This window comes from Gallus gallus, chromosome 1 (assembly GCF_016699485.2).
Source record: "Gallus gallus isolate bGalGal1 chromosome 1, bGalGal1.mat.broiler.GRCg7b, whole genome shotgun sequence".
Taxonomy (NCBI): domain Eukaryota; kingdom Metazoa; phylum Chordata; class Aves; order Galliformes; family Phasianidae; genus Gallus; species Gallus gallus.
Window position 1 is genome coordinate 31,071,983 of NC_052532.1, and position 24,873 is coordinate 31,096,855.

General features: G+C 42.3%; 1 protein-coding gene across 1 annotated transcript in view; it reads right to left on the reverse strand.

Annotated features, from left to right (window-relative positions):
* Positions 1-209: 209 nt before the first annotated feature.
* The window catches only part of SLC38A1 (solute carrier family 38 member 1), a 38,780-nt gene continuing 14,116 nt past the window's right edge, over positions 210-24,873 (reverse strand). The window contains exons 4-16 of the mRNA NM_001199603.3: positions 24,573-24,688; positions 19,231-19,304; positions 17,510-17,602; positions 17,140-17,221; positions 16,231-16,313; positions 15,286-15,344; positions 15,044-15,169; positions 12,755-12,834; positions 11,464-11,564; positions 8,268-8,386; positions 7,612-7,753; positions 7,408-7,505; positions 210-6,723 (exon numbers count right to left, since the gene is read on the reverse strand). Of these exons, the coding sequence (NP_001186532.1) occupies positions 6,619-6,723; positions 7,408-7,505; positions 7,612-7,753; positions 8,268-8,386; positions 11,464-11,564; positions 12,755-12,834; positions 15,044-15,169; positions 15,286-15,344; positions 16,231-16,313; positions 17,140-17,221; positions 17,510-17,602; positions 19,231-19,304; positions 24,573-24,688 (1,278 nt within the window). The 3' untranslated portion in view covers positions 210-6,618. The remainder of the gene's footprint in view (positions 6,724-7,407; positions 7,506-7,611; positions 7,754-8,267; positions 8,387-11,463; positions 11,565-12,754; positions 12,835-15,043; positions 15,170-15,285; positions 15,345-16,230; positions 16,314-17,139; positions 17,222-17,509; positions 17,603-19,230; positions 19,305-24,572; positions 24,689-24,873) is intronic.

Below are 24,873 nucleotides of genomic sequence, written 5' to 3' on the forward strand. Positions count from 1 at the left end.
CCTTCTAAGGCTCTGTTAGAAATGTTATGTTGATCACAGCCATGTATTGTTGTGCTCTGTATTCTGCACTAGGTCTTATGGAATTGGCTTTGCAGAGCTGCAAGCCCTGAGTCAGTGGAAACACTTGCATAAGAGCTGGGAACACATCCTATTTAAGGGATTAAAATGATATACATTCATCCCCTTCAAAGAATGACTACAGCCCAGACGATAGTTTAGATCACAATTTTAATGTTCAAAAACTATAGAGGTAACAGAGAGATTACAGAACATAATACATTTTTTTTTTCAGTTTATTTACACACTGAAACTGAAAACTGCATCATTTATTTGAACATGAAGAGCACAAAGTATGATGATGATAGCAGGAGCAAAATGTTACCACTCACTCACTTGAACAATCTAGTAGAAATGAGCTCGTATCGAATGTACATCACTCAAACAGTACTGTTTACATTGGGTCTGGGTGAGCCTTAACATACCTTGGGATGCTATAAACAGATTTCTATAAACAAGTTCAAGTCTTGTGGAAATATACCTTTACAGTTTGCATTTTGTTGGCTGTAACAGTGAAAACAAAACGTCCTATTAATTTGAAAAGCTCCGTAGAAGCGACTGCATATAATTTGTTCCTCAAATTTGTGCTCACGGTGAAAGCAAATGTTATTTCAAGTTTCATTTTCATCCAAGGCCATAAACTAAACATGGAAAAAATACAATTATTTTTAGATGCATTTCTCAACCTCCGCTTTCCATCAATCCTGAAAAACACATTTCCACGCTTTACCAGCGAGACTCTCTGCATGCAGCACTGAGGCTGCACTCCTGTCGAGGCACTCTCGGGACTTACACAACTGTGGTTCCCTTCCACCCCCTGCACCCCGGACATGCAGCCATCCCCTGAACAAAATGTTGGCGTCCGGTTCATCATACATACTAAGGGATGTGCAAGCCATCCCTGTGTGGCTGATACCCTCCCAGCACAGGAGGTGCTAGTGTTGTGGTTACAGATAGATAGCAGCATGCCTGGGGCTGTGGTGGGGGAGCTGCAGGGCACAGGCTAAACCAGCACCAACTGCAGTGGCTGTCACCTACCCTGGCATGTGATACTTCATGTCTCAACTACGTTTTTGCTGGCTGAAACGGAAGTGCAGAAGTCCTTGTCTGACTTCTATCTGTACTAGTTGCCTTCCGTGGAAAATATCGATACCTATGCCTGAAAATCAAAGTGGCATAACATTAGGGCAGGTTGCTGGCTGCAGCTTACTCCACCTTCTGCATATGGCTGTGTCGGTGTGCTGCTGCCACCTGACCTCAGCTGAGGAACTGAGGGCAATAACTGTGCCCTCTGTGCTAGGAGAGACTTGCTATGGAGAAACCAGGGAGATGTGCTGCAATTATACCTAGCAATTTCATTGGACCTTTTTTGCTTTTTTTCCTTTTTTTTTTCTTTCTTTTTTTTTTTTATTATATATTTTTGGTTTGCTATTTTTACATTAGCAATGTAATTATAATTTCAAGTTCAGGATTTAAATTGCCAACTCTTGGAAGAAAGGAAAAGATATAGATTTTGCTAAGTCTGAAGCTAAAGCATTTGTCTTTCTATTAAAATTATTCTTAATATGCAGAGCCTATCTCAACACTTATATATCATAGGGGATAAACAACTGCAAAAATATACAGCATCCTATTTATTTACAATATATATATGTACATAAACATGAAATTTCCTACAGTAAAACACAACTGCATAGATTTATCTTCAGAAACATAGGCATGTGTACAATTCGTGAATTCTAGACCTTTCCAGCCCTGTACTTTTTATTAATCCATTATCCTTTTTTTTTTCCTTTTTTTTTTTTTTCTTTTTCACAGTTTGTTACAGAAATCCTTACATTAGATACAAATAAAACATTCTTTGTGTACCTTATAGGGAATAAGGACTTTCCTGATGCCAAGTGCTCTCGGGAACGGTTTAAGCGAGCAGCCTGGCACCAGGAGATAAAGCCATCTCGTGGAACTGCTGATGGACCTGAATACATTCTGCTGTGCCTCTCTCCTAAAGGCACCGGGGTGACACATTAGGACTGGAGGTGGGATAACACCACATGGAAAGAGTTTTGTTTTGATCAAGATGCTCTTTAGCCTTAATGTAAGGTTCAAGCAAAGAAACGTATTAAATTAACGACGAGATACCATTGGTTGCTATTGTTAATACTCAGTATCAGAGAGAGCTGTGGTGCTTATGCCATGTAAGGCAGATGTACAGACAAAACCCACGTAACATCAAAACTGCATTTGCACAAATGACCTGTTCCAAGAGGAGCACAAGCTATGGATCTGTATGCAGCTCAGGACAACAGCCTTCAAGGACAGGTGGGTGTCCCTGCCCTCACAGGATGGGGCTGGCCTTTCCCCCCCAGCTCCACACAGTGGCCGGGCACTGCTTGGGTCTGTGTGAGCCCTACTAAAGAGTTGTGCTGGTGCACAGATTTGACATTGGCTCTCTGACCAGGAGCAAGCATCACCCAGAGAGATCACAGCTTTCAAGATACTGTTCTCAAATAACAAGCCACTGTGTTTTACTTATTAGGCATGTTTGCTGCCAGCCAGAGAAAGGTAGCTGTATTCTGCAACTGAAAGGGCGGTTTAAGCTCAAGACTATTTTCTTTGCAATGTGCTGTGGACTAGGAGAGGCAGCAAGTCTATCTTTTCAGTGTAGGATTAACTCCTGCGATCTTATAGAAGCCCCTGCTCCTAATTACTCCTTCTTTGTCTCTCACCACTCAACTGTTGCTATTAAGCAAAAGAGAAGTTTAAAGTATTTTGTTGCACTTACTAGGAGCAATTTTTCATCCAGTCTATGAAATTCGCAGTGCTCACGATAGTGATAAACTCTCTATGAAAAGAAAGCATGCTACCACCTACTAAGTAGATACGGTACTCTGGATCCTATTAATTTAACAACAGAGAAACTCCTACAGCATTTCACTGTGCTCTTTAAATCCTAGCTAAAATGTGGGACTCGTACATTGTTGGCTACAAGTTCACTATTCCAAATGAACTGAATAACAGCAGTACATTTTACAGATAACCTCATACAAATATTGTCATCCATCACTGATGTTGACAGTTACAGCAGGGTCTATTGCATTCTGTTAAGAATGTATAAACCTGATGAGAAAACAAAAAGCACGTTATTTCACGTTCATTACCACAGACATCAATAAACACATGATTCCTTTCCATAAATATCTATAAATATGATGCCAGTAATCAGCCTAAGCAAAATTCCCTCTATTTTTTTTATTTTTCTACAGACCCAGAAATAAAGCCTACTTGAAGACTCAGTATTTCAGGTATCTGTCTTTCAGTATCTAAAATATGCTTTGATGGCACAGTACCTTAGGTAATTTCCCTCTGTGCACACACCCAGATCATTCTTCTCCCTATTTATCCAGTAAAACTCCAGTATACAAATAAACCAGGAAAAGGAAGAAGGCTGAAGAACAAAGAGGAGGGAGAGGGATTGTCATGGAGGAGTCTCAGGAAGGTGCAAGGAGCAATCAGACATCCAACTGCCCTTCAAGTCAAAGTGTAGTACACAAGACTACATAATGTGGGGAAGGGACAGAAGGGAAAACATAGTTGTGACCTTGCTGGAACTCTGTGAAGCAGATCAGACCTCTAGATCCTACCTGGGTGTTTGAAAATCACTCCCAGCATCTCCTCTTTCACAGCCTCCCAGTGCACAGAGCATCACTGCTCATAGATCAGTAGTAGAAGGATAAAGGGGGAAGGAAAGCAGAAGGGCCTTGGAGCACTATGAGGATAACACTATAAAGTATTCTCAGGTCTGAGTCAGGTTTATTGGGATGAAATCCAGAGAGATTATAAGGTGCCTTGAATCTTGACATGTCATTACAGCAAGCTAACAATAGCATGATCAAATGATTTGGGGTGGAAAGGATCTCTAAAGATGGTCTAGTCCAACCCCACTGACATGGGCAGGGACACCTTCCAATAGGCCAGGTTGCTCAAAGCCCCATCCAACCTGATCTTGAACAAAGCCAGGGATGGAGCATCCACAACTTTCTCTGAGTAGCTCACTCCAGTGCCTCACCATTCTCATCATGCAGAACTTCTTCCTTCCAATCTAATTCTAACCTTTTCCTGTTTAAAACCATTGCCCCATGTCCTGTCTCTACAAGCTGTGGTAACATGTCTTTCTGATTCAAAGTTAGAAACCATGCTCCTACAGCTGCCTTTGTGGGTGCCTGTAAAAGGGAAGCCACAAATGACATCTCAAGCTGGAAGATGCAGGGAACAAGCTGAGAGGAGTTGGCAAGAACAGATTCTTGTCTCTGGCCTTCCACTAGCACCTGGACTTGTAGGCTACAGTGAGTGAGGGCCCACCTGATGAAAGTGGTCACGTAAAGAGGAGGTGCACAAAGATCTGGTGATCTGTGCTGTCATGACACAGGTTGGAGGTCAGTTGCTGGAAAGCATTATCAGCTGATCCTCAGTCTGCCTCAGCCCTGGGGCCCATCTAGCTTAACTGTTCATGTTTTGAACACTAGGCTGCATGGGAGGAAGGATGTCATGCTGGAGACTTTGCTGGGAGCCTGTATTGCTTGGAATAGAAATCTAGCAGGTCAGGACAGACTGAGGGAGCCCCTCTAGATCAGCAGGTCTTTTGTTAGAAGGAGCGGACTTTCAGTTTTCTTCTTGCTGCCAGGCTACTCCAAGGACCTCTCCACATGTTGATGCCTAAATTCCAAGTAAGGCTCCAAACTAACCTCTCTGTATGTTATCCTTAGAAATCAACTCTCAAGGTCCTGAGAAGGCTCTGTGGTCTTAACTCTCAGTGTCTTCAAGCCACATAGGACAAAGTGGGGGCAACTGAGGTAACTCAGTAGCTCACAGAAATCCCAAGGCCCTGAATTCTCCATCCCTAACCTTAAAAAGAACAAGCTGTAATGACAGTTTTCCCACAGGCAGCGCTGTTAACTACAGGCTCCTCCCACTGCTACAGTGGGAGCCAGAGGGTCACTGCACACTGACAGGTACATCTCAAACACACATTACTTAGGGCATTACTTAGCCCTTGGATGTGACCTAGGGCTCCCTTCAGCCTTCAGGTTTTTTTTTTTTTCAGTAAGAGCCAGTTTCATCTTCTGAGAGCAAAACTCAAGACACATTTTAGCTCATAGGATGAACGATACGAAGTGAACACAATTATGCTGCTGGCAGTGCACTAATAGATGTCTGCTGAGGATGGTCAACAATCACCTGCTTAGCATTTGAATCTCTATAAGTAGTTCTCTACACCAGCTATAAGGCATTAGGCAAATACTTTGTGGACAACAGATAGAAGTTACAGTGTTTCTGCTAGTAGTAATTTAATGTCTTTTCTGTAATTGTTATAAAGAATTGATGTGAAATGTAAGTAAAACATTTCCACAATGCAAAGTGTTTATATTATCTGAAAGAAATATTACAGACTTCAAATTCCATCAGAAATCTGTTAGTTCAGTAGGGTGAGTCAGATCCTGCTCCAGATGCAGTCAGAAACTGCTGACTTCAGCGGGAGGAGGGTGAAAACACAAGAGGAGCAAATCTCTACAAGGTCACCCTAGGTGTGTATTGATGAATCCAAGAATGCAAAAGGCATGAGGTATAATTAAATGTGTAGGTTTTGATAAAACTGGAGCCTGCCATTGTCTTTGGAGAAGAGCAGGGCATTAGTGAACAGTTTGATGCTGAAAGAAATGCAGACTTCCTATGGAAATCTCTGAGCATCTGCTTCTCTTCAGGTTCAGGTACTCATTGCTGAGCATCCTGGCTATTGGGAAATGGTGGCTGATAATGATCATCCTACTCCAGCTCCTTGTACCCCTTTGCAAACACAAACACACACACACACACACACACACACACGCTTCTCAAAGCAACAAATGAGCCAAGCCTAAGGCTGGCTCCTCCACTGCAACATTACAGAGAGAAGCACCAGATTTAGGACCTAAGTTTATACAGCGCTCATTTATGCTCTGGTGGTGCTTTTTGTATCCATATCCAGAATGCTACACTTAGTTGGTGAGGCAAATGGTGTACAAAACAGCACAAAAACAAAGAAACAAACTGAATGCATACAATTTGAGAGCAGTTTTTGTTAAAATGCAATGGGGAAGGGAGTGAACTGATGACATTTGGGATAATCACTCCAGCTGGAACTGATAACAAATGCTGCTGCTCTAAAGGAGCAGAGCTCATGGTTCAAGGGCTAAGAATAATAACAGAACAATGCAGTTCATGGGTGGAAGAGGAAAAACAAGTTGTGATGAATTCCTATGAGCAATACTCTATACAGTCTTGCAGACAATATAGAATTTACGCTGATCTGATAACTCAGTATTGTGGGACAGAGTGATATGCCTGTTGGAATAACGGGTCTGTTTTCTGCAAGAAAATACACCCAAAACAGCATTTCCAGTACTGGAAAATCATTATTTGGATTTGATTTGAATAAACTCACAAAAGGTAGAATAGATAACAGAACGGATGGTTGTGATTTTGGTGTGTAGCAAACAGGCATGTCTCCTTTTCAGAAGGTCAACTTCAGTCGCTGCCTTCTGTACTACCTCCTGACTGTACCCAGTCGTAGATGACCAATGGGATGCTCACTAGGGAAAACATTATCCCCAGTACCAAGAAAAGGGAAGCCTGAAACAAAAAGAAGAGAAAATTAATGAACAAAAAGAAAAGACAATTAATTCAATTGTGTTAACTTGTCTTCTTACGGAGGTTTACAAGGTGACGTATCAAAACCATGAGCTAAAATGGGATATGTCTTCTGGTGAAGACAAGACCCACAGATAATTAAACAGATTACTGTCATTAATAATTACTTGCTGAACATCAAAAACAATTTTTCCCCTTTCAATTCACTTGTGAGATGCCAACCATCCCTAAAAAGGATTAAATGAGTCTGCCTTTAGGACTTATCAGCTCCATTCTCCTCAAAGCCAGGATGCGGAACGTGCTGTATGCCTTCTGATTCAGCATACTGAAGGGCAGAAAGCTTGCTGGGCCGAAAGGGCTGCCAAAGGCAGCTGGAGGGACACCCACACCTTGCCTAAAACTGTGCCTGCTTACAGAGCTGCTGCTCCCCCAGAGGGAAGAGTTCCCCACTCCACAGAGAAGGGCCGTGGTGCACAGGGGAGCCCTGCACCAGGAGACGCGCAGGGCAAATGAAAAGGGGCAAGTGAGGCTGCCAGCTAATGGAGGCAAGAAGGGAAAGTCAGGAGAAACAGCTCACACGTGTTCAGATTGGGCAGGCTTTCTATCTAGCTCATTCTAAGGAATGACATGCAAAATGCTTTGCATAGACCAGGAAGGAATGCATACCCAAATCCTCTGAGTAAATTTTGCTCCATCCTGATGCGTAATTTTCAAATACAGTGATGAAGGAAGAATGAAAATCAGCATATTCGCAGAAGTGACCCCTGCAAAATTCAAATGAAAGAGTATTAGTAGTTGCCAACACCATAATGATCGTGTTGCTAATTAGCAACAGTTTTGTACTGGTAGTACAAAGGCAGGATACTGTACCTACGACTCCAAAAATATCCTTCATGGTTGGGATAAAAATGACTAACAGGTTGATGATAACCAAAAGAAAAAAAGTAACCAAAACATGACGGCCTATGTCAAATTTTGTTTTTCTTGCCAGCTCGAATAACGATGAACGCACCTGTAGGAAAAGAGAGTTCTTTGTTAGGAGCAGTCCATCAGCCAGTTCAAGGCTCCCTGTGATTATTTTAACCGGTTCTTCCTGTAACAACAAGCTCTACTTGAATCTGGCAGAAAATTTACGGACTCTGATGTACTGCCTTTTGAGATAATCCTTGCAATTATTCTGGTATTTAGAAAATGTATGTGTAGATGCATCTGAAGGATATTCCTCCCTTTCTACTATGCCTTTTGGGATAATGAACTTCACCTCTCAGCCAGCTCCAGTGAGATCACGTGAAGGAAGAGAGGGCCCTTGTGGATTCAGTTTAAAACCAAAAGTGATTCACTTATTTCCTGCAGGGAGAAGCTCTCCAGAAGTCACTGGGAATCCAGTGTGGGAAAAGACTGATCCAAGCTGAAGTTGTTTTGAGGCTGCAACACTACTGACTAGGAAATGGCTGGACTGTGTTTTGAAAAAATCCAGTGTGTACACAGATCACCTCCTTCCAAATCATGTGCAGACTTTTACTTACAGTGAAAAACAGCACTGGCACTGTGAGTATAACTGCAACAATCACAGCCAAGCGCACCGTCAGGATGAGGATGTCATCTTTACTCTGGTACTTGTGAAGCAGATCTGACTGCACATTTTCTATGGAAAAGACAATTAGGTAAGAGTTCTGGCAAGGAGGTAATTAGTTTACAAAAATCATTGCTTAACAACAGACTTCTTGAACAACATGTGATTTATCTGCAAACAAGAGTATGGAATGAACATTCTTGAGTTAAAACAGCATTTTGAACCAAATCTTAATGATCTCATTATTCCAGATTAATCCTTTGGAGGCCTGATTAAGGAATGCATCCTAATTCAAGACAGCACATGCTTAAGTCTAAGGTGATTTTCACTGTAGGAAAGACAACAGTGAGACATACACCAAAACTTTCTTAAATATATACATATATACGAAAAATAATTAAAGTAAAATAAGCTACTTCTAATCAGTTCTGTGGGCTTGTTTTTAAAGTTTGAAATGATATAAAAATGACCACATGCACTGCAATGGCTGAGTTAAATATAAGTTACAGGGTTGAGCTAAATCAGTCAACACGACAAATAAACTCCCAGCACAGAGCAGTGCCTCTGTTTTCAAACAAGAACAAAACCTGTCTGAGGTCAGCTCCCTGTGGGATGTTTTCACGTCTGCACTCACATCCCTGGGTAGCTTCACAGAGGGCTGCCCTTCTGAATTTTCTCTTGAACCTGCTGCCCCTTACAGTGCCCACAGCATAGCCAGTGCGCTCTGTGCAACCAGCGTGCCCAAGGGAGCATGCTGGGGTGCTAGCGGGAAGGCACTGGCCATGCTTTAAGAAGCCCTCCTGCAAAAATGCTTCCTTTGCGCTCTGTTTAAATACTGATAATGGACAGGGAAAGCAAGTTGCTGGGGAACCTACATGCTTGCTTTGTGTCTTTCTAGTATTTAGGCACGGCAACTCGGGGAGGCGGCTGTGAAACACACCACAGAACCACACTTGCTGTCCTGTTTTAGAACAGCTTGTGTTTTGTTTCTGTCTGCTAATCTCAGAAGGCTGACAGTAAACTGTAATAGCTCTTAAACCGAAGTCCTTAAGAGGAAATCGGTGGGCATGTGTAGATCAAAATCTTGGTACAACCTCCTCTATTCTTGAAGGCAGAGAGCCGCCCTGCAGCGAAACTCCTGTGCTCCCCCCGGGGCATCCTCCTGGGGCAAGACCACCTCTCAACACCTCTCCGCAGCGCCTGAATTCCAACCAGGAGAAAAAAAACACTCTCCCACCTCCCTGCAGGTTAGGAGTGGGATTTTCAAGCCGGGCACATGCACAGCTTCTGCGACACAGAGCTTACTCTGCTCCTGCGAGCACAGACTGCAACTTCTGTACCGCTCACGGGCTGCAGCCGGGTAGGAAGTGAAAGGCAAGGCTTACAGTTGAAGGTCTGTTTTCCTTTCAGCTAGATACACCACAGAGCCCAACCACAGTGACCTTTTAGGGGAAGAAAAACACCTCTTTTCTGTAATTCTGCAATGTAAATATAGTCATAACTGCAAAACTTTCGAGAACACAGCAAACAGACAAGCACTACTGGTGTAAAAATGAAATGGACAAAATAAAAACCCTGGTCTTACCCAGCTAGGGAAGAGGTTAGAAAACTAAGTGCACATACAAAAGGCAAAATCTGGTCAGTCCCAAGGGCAAGGAGGAGTGGAGTGAAGTGGAGTGGAGGGGGTCGATATTCCCTAGGCTCCTTTTTGTGTTGTTTCTTGTGGCACTAACCCTGAGATCGCCAGTTTTTGTATGAGCCCCAGTGGAGCTGTGTGGAAGCACATGGTGTCCATGTGCAGGGATGCCTGCTCCACCAGGGAAATTCCTCTCCCTCCCAGGGGTCAGGAGGATGCAGCCTCCGCCTACTCCATGGGGTGTGAGAGGCTCCCAGAGTGGTCCCTACGGGTATCTGCCTCCTCACATCCCTGGGGTGATCTCACCAAAATCTCCTTCCTGCCAAAGACAAAGGGTCCTTGCTGATTCACTCCCACTGCCCTCTCGGGGATACTGATGTGTTTCTGTAAACGTTCTAGCAAGCAGCAGACGGATGAGAACAGCTGCTGCTACTGTCGCTTGTAGCAGATACCCTCTCACTTCCATCAGTTTTATTGGGAAAATCACAACTGAGGACCTCAAATTACTTCAACCCAAGAAGGCTCAAGTCGTTATGAGCCTGAGAAAATTGAGATAGGTACACCTTTGAAAAAAAAAAAAGCCAAATTTCATATTTACTTATTTTCTTTCTCTTGCAATATGTGGCTCACAATGAATGGTGTCACAAATGGGGAGACTGTAACAAAAAGGTCACTTGGAATGTAGAATATACAGTGGAGAAGACTGATGACCTTTAGGTGATTCTGAGATAAAAGACAAATGTCAATTGAGTCATTTGTCTCATAACGCCTTAATGGCCTATGAGCAAACACACTGCGCTTCAACTTTTCCATGATACTGGGAAATGGGAATAGCTTCCTGGGCCACATTCATTTTTTTATCCTATTTACTTAATAATTACATCTGTTCCTTTAGGACAGCGATACAACACAATTTGTTTGTTTCGCTAACTTTAACAATATTTATGAAGAGACACAGTGCAAGTCCCAGGCACTGCAATAGCCACGCTTGGCTGCTGAGCTGGGACAACCCTCTGAGCTTCCCCACCCTTTGCAGCCAATTTAATTAACCAAAAACCAAAGAGGTGAACCCTAGGGACACAAGGAAAATACGTGGTGTTTTGTCTATGATGAAAATGTCAAATAAGAAAGCAAAAAATCCTGCAATGGCTCATTTCATTCCAATTGCTAGGACCTGTTTTCAAACCTTCCTCATTTTATACAGTTACACATCAGTTATTACCAATGCATACAAAAAACCACCCAGGTAAAGACAATGGAAAAAAAGCCTTGGTAGGGCCCAGCTAATCCCCAGTTCTGCTAAATAAATCTTACTCATATTTTGAATGTGCCTTCTATAAATACTATTTTCACTCATGCTTTTCATCTCAGGGGGAGAGAGGAAAGGGTTTGTACCTTCAGTATGAAAACCCTAAGGAAAAATCTTTGAAAAAGTATTTTAATGTAAGTGAATGGGACTTTCCAGCTGGGATTCACTATTGATTTCATGTGTATTCTCTTTCTGCATACTTACCATAGAAAGTCAAATAGCCAAATATGGCAGTCAGAAAGTACATCACAAACATGGCAAAAAATGAGATATTTGAAACCAACTGCATTTTTTTCTGTGAACGGCTGGAAAAAGAAAAAAGAAGAGAACATATAAAATGGTTGGATTGCATTTCTGAATAGCTGTTTAAAAATGTATTAAGTTCTTGCATAAACATATCAATCCTGGAGAGACTCATGAATTCATTTTCATTTAAAACAGGCATTCATTGACAGCTGCACAAGGAAAAGAAAGATGGGGGCAATGGATCTTACTTGGAGTTTAAGCCCAGAAATGCTGTGACCACCCCATGGCTCTGCTGCCTAGCCATACTCTTGTAAACAGAGGGAAGGGAAATTTGAGTGGGCAGGGAGAGCCCTTAAACACTTCAGTAAATAAATTAAAAAGCTAAAGTAAAAGGAGAGTAAACATATACACAGAAAAAAAAAGCTCCAAAAACAACATTCTGAATGTTTGCAGAAAAAAATTTGTATTGCCATGAGTGGAAAATAATGGATGCATACAGACCACAGCAGATCCGTAAAATAGATTAAGTGTAAATATTTCATTTTTAGATATTTGCTGTGAAACAGTACGTCCGTATATAGAGAGAGACTTTTAAATACATACAGGGATACTCTAAAAAGGCACTGGAGAACCCGATGAACTCAAGTGAAATACAAAGCACCCAGCTTGGAGCACACCCTGAGGGTCCCTATGGGTCTGGCTGTTCATAACCCTCCCTTTGGTGCCTCCTTCCCACTTGCAGGGCTCAGGGCTCCACGTCAGCCCCATGTCATTCCCTGCCCCAGCCAGGCTGCAGCAGGGCCAAGCTCCAGCTCTGCACAACCCTGCCCAAGGCCACAAGTCGGACGTTCTGGCGACAACACAGTAGCACAGGCAAGGCTGAAAATCATTTTTGTTTCTGGTACCACACCAGATTTTCAGTTACACTGGAACAAATGCCGTGGGCTGAACACACGTCTCCTTCCTACGCAAAATAACAGCAGTCGGCACAACTTGGCTCTCCCCAGGCTGCCATGTGCTTCCAGAGAAAACTCCCCATGTATTGTATTATCCTCAGCTTCTCTCCACCCCAACGGCACCTCTGCGAGTCCAGCTTTCCTAGCTGACAGTCACACTCCCTGACTTGTTTGCTTTCATTGAAGCACATCTCCTCCGAATGGCAAGAATGACTCAGAGCACCTCTGCACTAACTTCTTCCATGCAAAACAGTGAAAACAATTAACTGAAAAGAAAAAAGAGAAAGGCTTACTCTTTAAGTTCGCTGTAAATTGGAAGGACCGATGGGTGGCACACAAACGCGAAAGCGATGGTGGGCAAAGCATACACAGTCTGTTCAGAGAGAATTTCAGACAAAAAAGTTAAGAAAAATAAGTATTTTTCCCAGCAGTATGAAGAAATGATCTGTGTTCAACTACCTCAGCTCCCAGCTATCTGGACTCTTCAAATGAATGTCGAGAACCCTTTTCAGAGAAGGCAGGAGACCTGTCAGCTGGCACATATTTAACAAAATAAGGAGAGCAACGCTCTTCCGAGAGGAGGACAACATCTCGGTGTTGGCCACCCAAGCCCAGTCCTGACTTTGTCCTCAGCGCACAGCAGTGGATGCCACGTGGCTGTGGGATTGCTCCCAGGCAGGGGTCTCCCTGCCCAGCTACTGCCACCGCCACCGACACGCTGCCACGTGTAACAGGGACGTATGGTGGATCACTGCTACACTACCCTGCCTCGGAATGGAGAGGGGTGCACACCCATGGTGCTAAGGCTGAAGTCCTGGAGATGAAGCCCATATCCAGACTGTAAGAAAAGAGAAGAGGAATGCAGAACTTACAAATAAATGGATATTTCAAGGTACCAGACAGAGCCCCTTCAATTCCCAGGCCAACAAAAGGGCTAGGAGGACTGTGGAGGGAGCATGCTTTTTCCTTGGGGAAAGAGAGAGACCGTTACGTCACTATGAAGCACAGAGGGCCTCTGAAGGGAACCTCACCCACTGCTCAACCAAAAATCTGAGCAGGTTTCAGTGGTCAGCATCTGGCCAAGCTTTATAAATGATCTCAGCGCTTCCATTCTCCACATGAAACTAGTACGAGCTGAGATCACATGAAAAAAGTCCTCCTGTTTGGATAAAAGGAGTTGACACCTACGGGCAGCTCTCCCCACTGCTCAGAGGTTTCCTCATGTTGGCCACAGGACACTTATCACCACAGAAGCCATCCTGGGGCTGCCCAGTGGGGTGGGATTCAGAAAGCACACTGGTTGCTCTCCAGTGGGGCCTTTCCACACCCTGGCCTGTGTTGCCTTTTCTGCTTCACTCCCAGTGCACTACTGTTGTGGAATCTCCATCCCTGGAGATACACAGAAGCCATATGGACATGGTCCTGAGCACTCTGCTCTGGGTGTCCCTGCTGGAGCAGATGGACCCAGAGGTTCCTGCCAGCCTCAAAACGGATGTCCTCTCATGTACCACAGTTGCTAAAGTGACTGGCAAATTGTTGGCCCTGAGAACAGATCTCTAAAGGTCAAGTCCAGTGTGCCTAATTCAGACTGACTGCTCCTGATGGGCATCCATCAACTCTGAAGTAAACACTAACACTTCAGGAGAACAAGACTGCCCTTTGACACTGCCTGAACTGTACCTACACCTATGTTGCTACTGCACACCCAGTTAATTGCTTCTTGGCCGCTCACATTGGATCTGGGCTGATGGCTGCCCCCAGCTAAACGAAAGTGCTCGTATTAATTCAGGTTAGCTTCCTGCACTGAAGCTGGTAGGATGAATTTAAACAATAATAATAATTGTTGCATGCATATAGTATGCATACGCGTTCTCTATGAACGCAGTGGTGATACCCGAGGAGCATGCCCTACTGGATAAGGTGCCATTCAAGAGCACTGCAAACCAGCACAGCCAGAAGAAGAAATCCTCGTGCTCCCACAGCTACAGCCAGTTGCTCTTTTGCACTCTCTTGGCACAGCATTTTGTGCAGTGATCGAGGAAAGCATCCAGCTGAAAGGCCATCAGATTTTTGCTTTCAACTGCATCCTTTTTCCTCATCTCGTTCACCATACGGCTACAGAAACACACACCCTGTCACAAGGGAGTGGTTTGTGTGCAGGACAGATGGATTACTTCTGGCTCTTGGATGCAGGCATGGCTTACAGTGTCTGTTGAACCACAGCCTAAGCACTCAGTTGCAGCATGGAAAGTAAGAAGCAGCAAAAAGGAAAACTTTCATAAAGAAAGCATTTGTTATCTGGTGGCAGCTCAAGCTCACAGCCTTAGCATGCCTGCTACCAAGGCAGCTCACTCTGCGCTCACTCTGTCTCAGTTTCCTGAGCAATGGAGTGACAGAGCAAGGCTGCAAGAACTACAGGCATCATGGCACCCCCAAAACACTGGGCAAGAACACCTGTCATGCATTCACCGTCAGAGTTATGTGTGGAAGCAGGCCCTAGGTGGTGCTGAGCTGATTACGACATGGGGTGTAGGTGCATACATTATGTGAATCAAAAATAAGTATCATAAAGAGAAACATACCTTGGAATTAAAGATAACATACTTTGGCTTACACATATGCTCATGTGCTGAGCTATTTGATAGGATAGGAGATGTTGCATTTAGCGCCGATTCGAGACAGAGAATTTGAAACTTCTTGTAAATAACCTAGAACAAGAGCTAACTGTTAAAAATAATACTAAAAAGCAAATTAAAATTAAATTCAGAAATTATGCATATCTTATCAAGTGACTAATCCAACAAACAAAACAAGCTGAACTTACCACTATCAGGAAAAATACCATACAGCTTAATGAAAATCCACTGGTATAGCCAAGATACCCTGAAAGGAAAAAAACAAGTTATACAAAATAATTTTTATTACATGTATCTTGCTTTTTAATTGACTACTCAAAGGAACAATTTAAATGCATTATGCATTTAAAATGTATTACAGGCTTCTGGGCAGGACAAAAGCATCTTCATTTGATGCCTTCCATGTTGTAAGACTCTGTGATTTCAGACGGAGTAGAGCTTTGATCCTACCAGTGTGACTTATGTTTTCCTTCCTGAAGGTCACTGCTATGGCAGTTTAACTAATCTTACTTTTGTGGTAATTGAAATAAACTGGAAGATGTGCAATTGCAATCAGAACGCGATGCAGGTTCCCTGTGATGCCGAAATGTGAGCTTACCACAGGTTAATTTCCCAAAAGGAAGATCCCAACAGGAGTTCAGTGCCAAAATCTGTTACATGGTTTTAAAAAATACACAGTGTACCTACTAGCACCCCTGGGGACTCAAACACATTTGAAAATATGGCTCTCTATATACATCTTACATACAAGTTCAGCATTTTCAACTAAGCTAATCACTGAAAAATTCAACACCAATAAAGTATTTTTTTTGTAATCTTTGTTTATGAACATGTTTTTACGTTACACATTAAGTAGAGTCACCTAATTAAATAAACACTTTCCTAAGTATATGTTTAAATCAATTTCCACAATTGCATGGATCAAATTGGTTTATACTGACTTCAATCACTCCAACAATTTAGGCCTTATTGTTCCAAGATGCTCAAAACAAAGCATACTCCCCAACCAGGAGTATCCTCTCATTACAATCAGAGCATAATTTTTAACTTTTATTTGACTTGCCAGTGTGGCTGTCAGAGGCACAATGTCTGGGCTCCTGTATTTTATTCCTGCTATGGCATTTGCATCTTACCTAAGTTCTTAAGGAGACATAAAGGGAGGATGATAATAAACGTCACTGCAACAACAAGAATCCGCCCATCCACGTACCATGCCCTGTGTAAAACATTTGAAAAATACCATGAACACACCTCAAACCCTTCCTGGCATTCCTCACATTCCTCTTTGATCGCTGCAGTTACAGAAGCATCTTTTGTATTCTTACACTATGGAAGGAGAGATGGGGACCATGTCTGAACTTTGCCGAAGAGTACCAGAATCACCTCAGCATCCAGCTCTTAAAACATGACACTGCTCTGACTCAGATGCAGCATTAGGGATGTTCTGTGTGTTGTATTTCCACTGCTCTGGCCAATTTAGTATGGAAGCCCGAGGAATAGTATCTCTATTCTCTTCTGGTTCTCTTCAATACATTACGAAATCCAGTGCAAAGGATATTTACTACTATAGAAGAATACCATCCCTCAATAAAAGAAGCTGGTAAATGTCAAGCGACAATTGGCAGAGATCTAAGAATAATATTTTCCTATTGCCATATATTAGAAGAATTTTAAACTACCAACAGTGCTCCAGGAGCAAAAAAAAAAAAAGTCCTGTAAGATACTAAGAATGCAGGGAAATATATAATATGTTAAATCTGCATTGTTCCCTATAACTTCAAATGTTACCAACAGTCTAAAAGTCATGTCATAATTCTGCACTAAAATCCATCGTGCAAAGAGTAACCGTTGATGACTTCCTCTTCCATTTTCTATCCATCCTCCTTTCCTTCCCAAAGTTCTCTTGTTTGTTTTTAACTCACAGAAATATTTCTGTGAAGATCTGTCAAGCCTAAAGAATACTTAAGGGTTTTTATAAATGTTTACTTAAGCTTCTTTGCACAACGTTAAATTGTAAAATCATCCAAATGAATTTAACTTACGAAAAAGTTTCTTCTTTTCCCATTAGAAACTTTATGGCAGAAGGCAGCTCATTTTTGACTATGAAGAGATAGCTCAGCATTGCTGGAGAAAGAAAAAAGTCACTTTAGGAAACAGATGAAATATTCTGCAGAATAAGTACATGCTGAACTTTTTCCAGTCTCAGCCTGTAAAGCTAGAAGACCTAGAACTGTAACTGACTATAAACTACTGATTATTCAGTAATAAAGTATTTTTAAAAGGCCAAATGCAAAACATAATTGAGGTCAAGCATGAAAATCCCAAGACATTACTAGAATAGGGAACCTGCCTAGTTGGTAGGCATAACTTTTAGATGTTTGTGGGTTGTGTTTTTTAATATTCCTCCTTTACCTCCAATGTTTTGAAGAGATGTAGATCCAAAGACAATCATTTTCCCTGGGGTACCGAAAACCTGCTCACCAAGCTTTTCATATACCATGCAGCCTGTGTTAAAAGAAATGAGGAGAAAGGTAAAGAATACAATGGCAAATGCTGCTGAGTCAAAACACTTGGCATTCCCTCTCTGCAATCATATCTTCCTGTTGCAGCTGAACAGAGATCTCTCTTGTCATTGCTAGGGCCGAAACTCAGGGAGAAATGTTTTCTTGATATCTGTAAATGCTGTCTTTGGCTACCCATCACTTATGAGATGGAAGCATTCCTTTAACGAGTCCATCTATACCTTTAGTATACACTTTAAGTCCTGGTATCCCCATCCTGGCATATTAGGTTTGCAATCTCAATGAGAGAGAGGTTGAAAGCCTTCTCTCCAAACCAAATTCAGTATAACAGAGACCACAAACCGGCGCTGGCAGCCTGGCCACAACAGACACCAGACTGTAATTCTGTAGTTTTGCTTGGTTTGACTATAAATGCCCCAAATGAAGGCAGCCACTGTTGTACAGGATGATTTACAGTCTTTAATGATGGTGTTCTTGTGAATTCTAGAATGCGGTATGTTTTTGGTAAAAGCAGAGCACAGTGTAAATTATAACAAAAACTTAATTTTAAATATCTGTCAAGCTTGTGAAACTCCACTATTAATTGGATTGTCCTTCTGTTAAGTGGTTTTTTTTTTCCTCTTGGCTGTGATTCAGGCTGAGAAAAAAAAAAAAAGACTGGACATGGTGAAGCTGTTGAGACTCACAAGAACAGAAAGAGAAATACTGCAGATGTTACACTGAGCAGATTGTTTTAAAAATGGATCTCATTGTTTGTTTTTCTCTACGTTTTCTTATAGCTGACATTTCTTCTTTGAAGCTTCTATAAACAACAAGATTGACCTTAAGCGTAGTGTTGTGTCTGTGATCCAGCAGCACAGAAAACAGGGCTTAGATTCTGGGAACTAACGGGGCAAAAGTGTTCACAATTAGGCCTGCACACCTAATTAAAAAGGCCATCGCTGCCATTGTACATAACAGTAACTGATCTGCATCCAAATTACATATTAAAAGATACTGGTGCTCTTACATACAGATAATTTTAAAAATCTGGCTTTAGTGATTGTTACTCAAGGAAAGAATCTCTTGGATTCAGAACACAAAGTCATTTAACCCTGCAGATAACTTCTAATTTCTGTGTTAAGGAATACATTTTGCTTAGAGATACACCTCTTCCTGTAGAGGAAATGTTCCCTTTTATTTTCTCCAACTACAACATGCAGGCCATCAGGAATTTCACACTAGCCATTAACAACAAGGTGTATTTCCAGGCAAACTTCACTGTAGACAAAGATTCATTATATTTCATTTGGAATTGATTTTGTAATGCAAATAAACTATCTGAGCTGTTCCTCCTACTTTGCTGAAAACGACATTTCCCTACAACAGAATTCAGTCTTTCACATAATTTTTTTTCTCTTTACAGTGATGGTCATATGCTGTTCTCCTTTGCCATGACAGAAATTATTTTAAATTCTGGGCTTCTGACCCAAAATCTGGTAGGACTTTCTTTTGTGTCAGCGAAGTGATAGAAACTCTGTGTTTCATGAAGCACTTGGTTTTATTCTGAGCACTTTTCACCTCTTCTTCTTAACAATTCCATTGAAATGGTACAATAAAATCTTAGATTACCTGTTTCCTTTGAACACACCAACAGGAGATGTATTGAATAAATAGACAGCAATGTCACAGAAACCAAAAGCAGCCTGCAAAAGAATGAGAGATAAAGCTTACTGTAAGAACAGAGCTCTAACACTGCAATATTTCATGTGTTGGGTCATATACCCATTGATGCCAAGACATTTTTTATAATCCTCTGAGAACGCAAAAAGCTCTATAAACAAAAGTGATTTACATGCTTTTTGCAGTTCTAACACACTACAGAGGAGGTACGAAGCCTTGTATGCAGAGGAATTCAACCAAGGAAAACTCAGTAGAACTCCATCCTGCTATTTAGTTATACCCTCCCAAGCTGAAGGAATGGAGATGTCTCATCGTGTAGGAATTAGGATTTAATCAGAGCAGGAATGAGCCACATATGTTCCTCACCACACAGTCTAAAGCTTTTTTTTTTTGTTTGTTTTGGAAGCCAAGTAAAAATTTCAGAGGGAAATCCTCTATTTAAGGATTTTCATGCCAAATGTGAGCATCTCTCCCCAAGACACGTGCCACCAAAAGTAACCTCCCAGTGCCCCGGAGCGGAGAGAGAAGGAAGGCTAACACTGCACAGAGCTGTCTTGCTCTGGCCAGCTCTCGATGTGTGAATGGGACCTGGACATGAACTCAACTCACTCAGTGAAGAAGATGGTCTCTAGCTTCCATTCTGACCCTATGCTCACAATGAGGAATCATGAGACGTGAGGACTCTGGGCTTTAGCTGTTGGGCATCAAGACAGCTGAGCCTGCACCTGACCCCTCACCTTCATGGCCCAGACTGTCTTTTCCTGGGAGTAAAGGCAGAAACCAAACGCTTGTGCTTCACCCAGGAAGGGACAGGTGTTCCCTCACCAATGTCACTCCCTGTTTTTCTGTGATCCATATTTTGACTTTGCATGTAGAAGAACTGCAGGAAGTAATGACCAAACTGTTTGTGGAGGGAACTTGCTGGCACAAATGATAATTACTCAGTGGCAGGGGGTAAGTACATAAAAATACTTAAGTTCATTGCTCTATGTCTTTTAGCCAAGCACCATGTGTGTCTTCCCCTCCAACACTGAACACATAAAGGCCTGATGATGTTTTCATGGTGTGTGTGAAGAGCATTCAGACAATCTGCTGGCAATTCCTCTTTTTATTATGACAGCTACCCTTGGGACACCACAGAAAACAAGCCTAAAATTTAACAGAAAACTGCATATCTACCGCCATAGATAGGCACAAACACATCTCTTTCATTGTAGCACACAGAACAGAATCAGAAGCCTCCTCCCTCCCCTTCTTTCTTATTTTGGACTATAAATACTTTTCTGTCAAATAATGACCTACGGGTTTCTTGGAGCCAGAGGAGGAGGGAGAAACACAGAGATGGTAGGAAGAACTGCTCTTTTGCCAAGAGAGAACGATGGTTCACAATAATGCAACACTTTTTGTACAAGCCAAAGGGCGTTTCTCCTTGGGGAGGTGAAGGGAAAGGAGGCTGCACTGGCTGCTCCATTTTTAAAGATGTGTTAAGCTCTCCTGCTGCCCCGCTTCCCCCCTCTGTGTGGAGGCATGGTGCTCACAGCTGCCATGACTCACTCCCAGTCCCAAGTGGCTCTGGCTGCACAGGCCAGCATCAAGGCTATTTTAATATTAAAAGCTCCCGTTTTTCAGGCACTGAGCTCATGGAGCTTTTGCAGTGGTAAAAATAACACACTCGAGCAGCTAGGTATTTATCTGATCTGTTGTCCTTAGCTCCCCATAGGATTAATACAGAGAAGCTTGGCATTTTCATTAACACTGCATGAAGAACTTGTTTGTGTCAGGACACTCATGCCAGAACCACCCCTTGGAAGGGAATGAGAATGTCCATACCGCTCATCCTGTGCAAATTCAAAACAGAAGTGGGGAAGCTCACACTGCCATCTCCATGCTTATTATTTTGCCTAATTTTCAAGTACTGCTGGCAGCTATGCAAGCAACCAGCACACGAAAGTCACCTCCCTCCAACAAATCCAGAATAAACAGCTTAGGGCAGGAGACTGATATAGGGCTACGAAGAACAGACTGTTCCTATGACACCACTGCTGTTTGCCAACAGCTGCATTACCAAAGCAGCTGAAATGGGTACTGTCCCCAGTCCCCTGTGGAGCCCAGGCTGCATGGTCAGAAGAGCAATGAGAATCATGCAGTTCCCTCTTCACTCTCTGAACCCCTGTGAGGCATCAGATGCAGCAGAGTGTGAAGAACAGGGTCATGGCACTGTGTGGCCACAGCCCAGTGACTGCCTCCAGCCAGCCTTAGCAGAGGTGCCTGCAGGGAGCAGTGTGAAGCTCCAGTTGTCACCTCACACTGCACCTCATCCAACAAGCCCTGCGTCTCAGAAGAGCTTTCCAGCTCCTCTGCAGAGCCAGGCTAAACGCAGGCTGAAGGCATCTTGTGCTTTCCGGCCTGTATGTCTCTGCAATGTCATGTGTCACTCTGCTACTGGAACTTGAGCAAAAGCACAAGCAGGGTGAGCTACCTACAGGTGCTCCTGCCATTCCCAGCTGGCCTGGCCCAACTGAAGCTCCCCAACCTTTTGTGCCATATTTCTGCAGCACAAAGCTTTTCTTATGAAAACCTTTTTCATACAAGAAAGGATATTCTTTTCTGATCTAGGCTGTCATTATTAACAATGTCAGGATAAAGTTCCTCTGAGTTTCTCAGCTGTTTGCCCAGAAAGCCTGACACCTCACTGCATCAATCAGTTTTGTGAATAGCATGTGAGAGCACATATCCATCTCTGTATTTCTTTTCTACAAGAACACAGGATCCGAACTGATCTACTTCACACTGCAGAAGCAAAAACGTTGTGAGAGTGGAAACCAGTCTTGGTCTGCTTTACTAGCCCTGAAAATGCTGCTTTAATTTTTACTCCTCTGCTTTCTACTTTTCAGAGATAGAGCAAGCCAGTACTGGCAGGCTGACAACCTGGACAAGGCAACCTGGAAACCTACTAGAATTCCACTGTTGAGGAGCAATGAATGTAAGTGCTTTCTCATGTGCAAAAAGCATATGAATTCTTTCCAAGACTTTATCGTTTATCACTTGTAAAGAAGAGATAGTTCTAAGATATACTTGGAATAGAGATCAGAACTATGTATTTGTTGAAAAAATGCACTGAATGAGAGTGTGACCAAAACTGTAAAAGTAATGGTCTAACTTTAACTATGAGACTATTGTATGGTAAAAGGCTAGTTCAAGCATTTCAGTTTTTAGGCATAACTACAGAAAGCACATTCGGATGATCTGTCTCCAGGCTTCAAAAGCAAAATCTCAGCTAGATTGGTCAGCTAGGTCCTGCTAGCCTCCTTACCTTTCCTCTCAGCAGGCTGACCCATCTCTGTGCCAACAGATCTAAAAGCATCATAAAGCTATCAAAAACAATGATCCACTCTTAAACACAATCCGATTCCGTAGAGAGTAGCGCTGTTATTTGCTATATAAAACTACCAAACATTTGGCTTTGGCAGATTTTATGCAGTTAGGTGGCACACATTTACATGCTCACTACTCAAATCAAGGTGAACTCAGTCTCTACCACAGGCTGTTAGAAGTTTCTCCAGTGTTCACACCACTGGCCTGATCTTGAAAGAAGCTGCCTTTCTACATCCTTGAGAGCGAATGCATTTCACTTAAACTCTCACAAAAAAAACTGTTCACTGAGAGAGAGAAGAGAACGAGATTACTTATGGAAATATAAAGCAATTGAGGGTGAAATTGAAGATGCATATGATGCCCTGTTAAGAAGTAGATACAGATAGTACTACACTTTAGCTGAGACAGAATTAATCACAGAATCATAGAATGGCTTGGGTTGGAAGGGACCTCAAGGATCACCAAGCTCCAACCCCCCTGCTGCAGGCAGGGCCACCAACCTCCACATCTAATACTAGAGCAGTATCTCAGAAGAGGCAACTAGGCTGAGCTTTTTTTGGTTACAAGAGTTTTTGCACACCTTTGTCCGTGTTCTCAGAGGTGTGCTTCTCAGAGTATGGTGGAGAATCACAGAGAAGTCATTGTCACATGTTGGTTAAAATCAGCAAAACTGAAGTAAACTCAGTCCCTCTGCATAAGAAAAATCTAAATTTGAGTCCTGCTACTTTATTGCCTGGCTTAGCTGCAGCACAATAATGAGGCTTTGTACATTCTTAATGTAAGTGGATTAATTCCTCGGATTATTCCCAGATTTTACCCAACCACTGCAAACTGTACTCTAGCAGCATGGCTGCAGCTATACTGGCACAAAATCCTGGAGCAGATGGCTGTACATACCACTTTGGCCATTCATTCTGCTATATGCACAGCTCACATTATAATTTTTCCAAAAAAAAAACCTAAGGAATGTTAAGTTGTAGTTTTTTAGGTTCTGACGTTTAGGAAATGACACCTCCGTAGAGTGATCTGTAAACTTAATAACCACGTTGAGCAGTTCTCGAATACTATAAATTATTGTGTTTCTTCCCTCAATGAACATTTATTACTGGAATCTGCACACAATTCCCAACTGATTTCTTAACAATCACTTTTCACAATGAAATGCCTCATGCTGCAAACCAAAATAACACAGTATTCTGTGTCTTATTCATTCATTGGCACTGTTTCATTTTTAAACTATAAAATTCTGTTTTATGAAATGCTACTTTTTTTTTTTTGGTAAAGTACCTCAGCTTTTTTTTATACTCAAATCTTGGCTGTATTTATGTTGGCTTTTAAGGACTCTCACATAAGAAACTGAAGAAACTGTGGGAGTGAGATGAAAATATTATATCTGACATTTAAAAGAATATAAATATTCCTTTTTTCTTGCTTACAGGACTAGATATTGCGTCATGCTTTGCTGAAAGCTGTAGAGATTCTGTGACACAAGTAAGAAGTAAGTACTGTCACACTGCAAGTATTGCTACTGAATAAATTTGCTTTTTTTCAATGTATGTGCTATTTGTAGACCACAGGAAAAGTCCTTGGCTAGGTTCAGGTCAGCAGTCGATGACATGGACTTAATCTGCTCTAGGAGCACAGCTAGTGTTTTTTTTCCCCCACCATTTTGACTGAAAAATAAATGTCTGAAAAACGTAGCTGACATTTTCAGGCTTAAAAGCTGTAGTTGAGTATTTAAGTTCATTTTTAGACAGTGAAACAGCTGACCCACCCAGCAGTACCCTGAAATCCAAGCTACTTATACAGGTCGGCTACTTCAAGCAGTGAAGAAGAACATCACATTTCCAATGGACCACCAACTGCTCCGCTCGCTCACAGAGCAGAGGTCAGCTCCTCAACCCATTCACACTTACGAAAAAAGGACGATTCCTGTGTTGGCCAATGCAAAAGCGAGGCCTAAAATGCCACTGCCCATGATGGCGTTGCTGAGGTTGAAGACAGACATTCCCAAAGAAGTCGTACCTGGAATCTGGAGAAACAAAGGTTTGTGTGTCAACAGGAGTTTGGAACAGAGCACAGGAATGCCCCTACACCCCAACCTGCAGGCTATGTGATAATCAGATAGAAAGAGCTATTGCTGTGGGAGCACTGTGAGGTTTGAAAGAGAAAAAAGGCCACTGTTCTTTTTCACACTTATATTCTGATTGCTGCCCT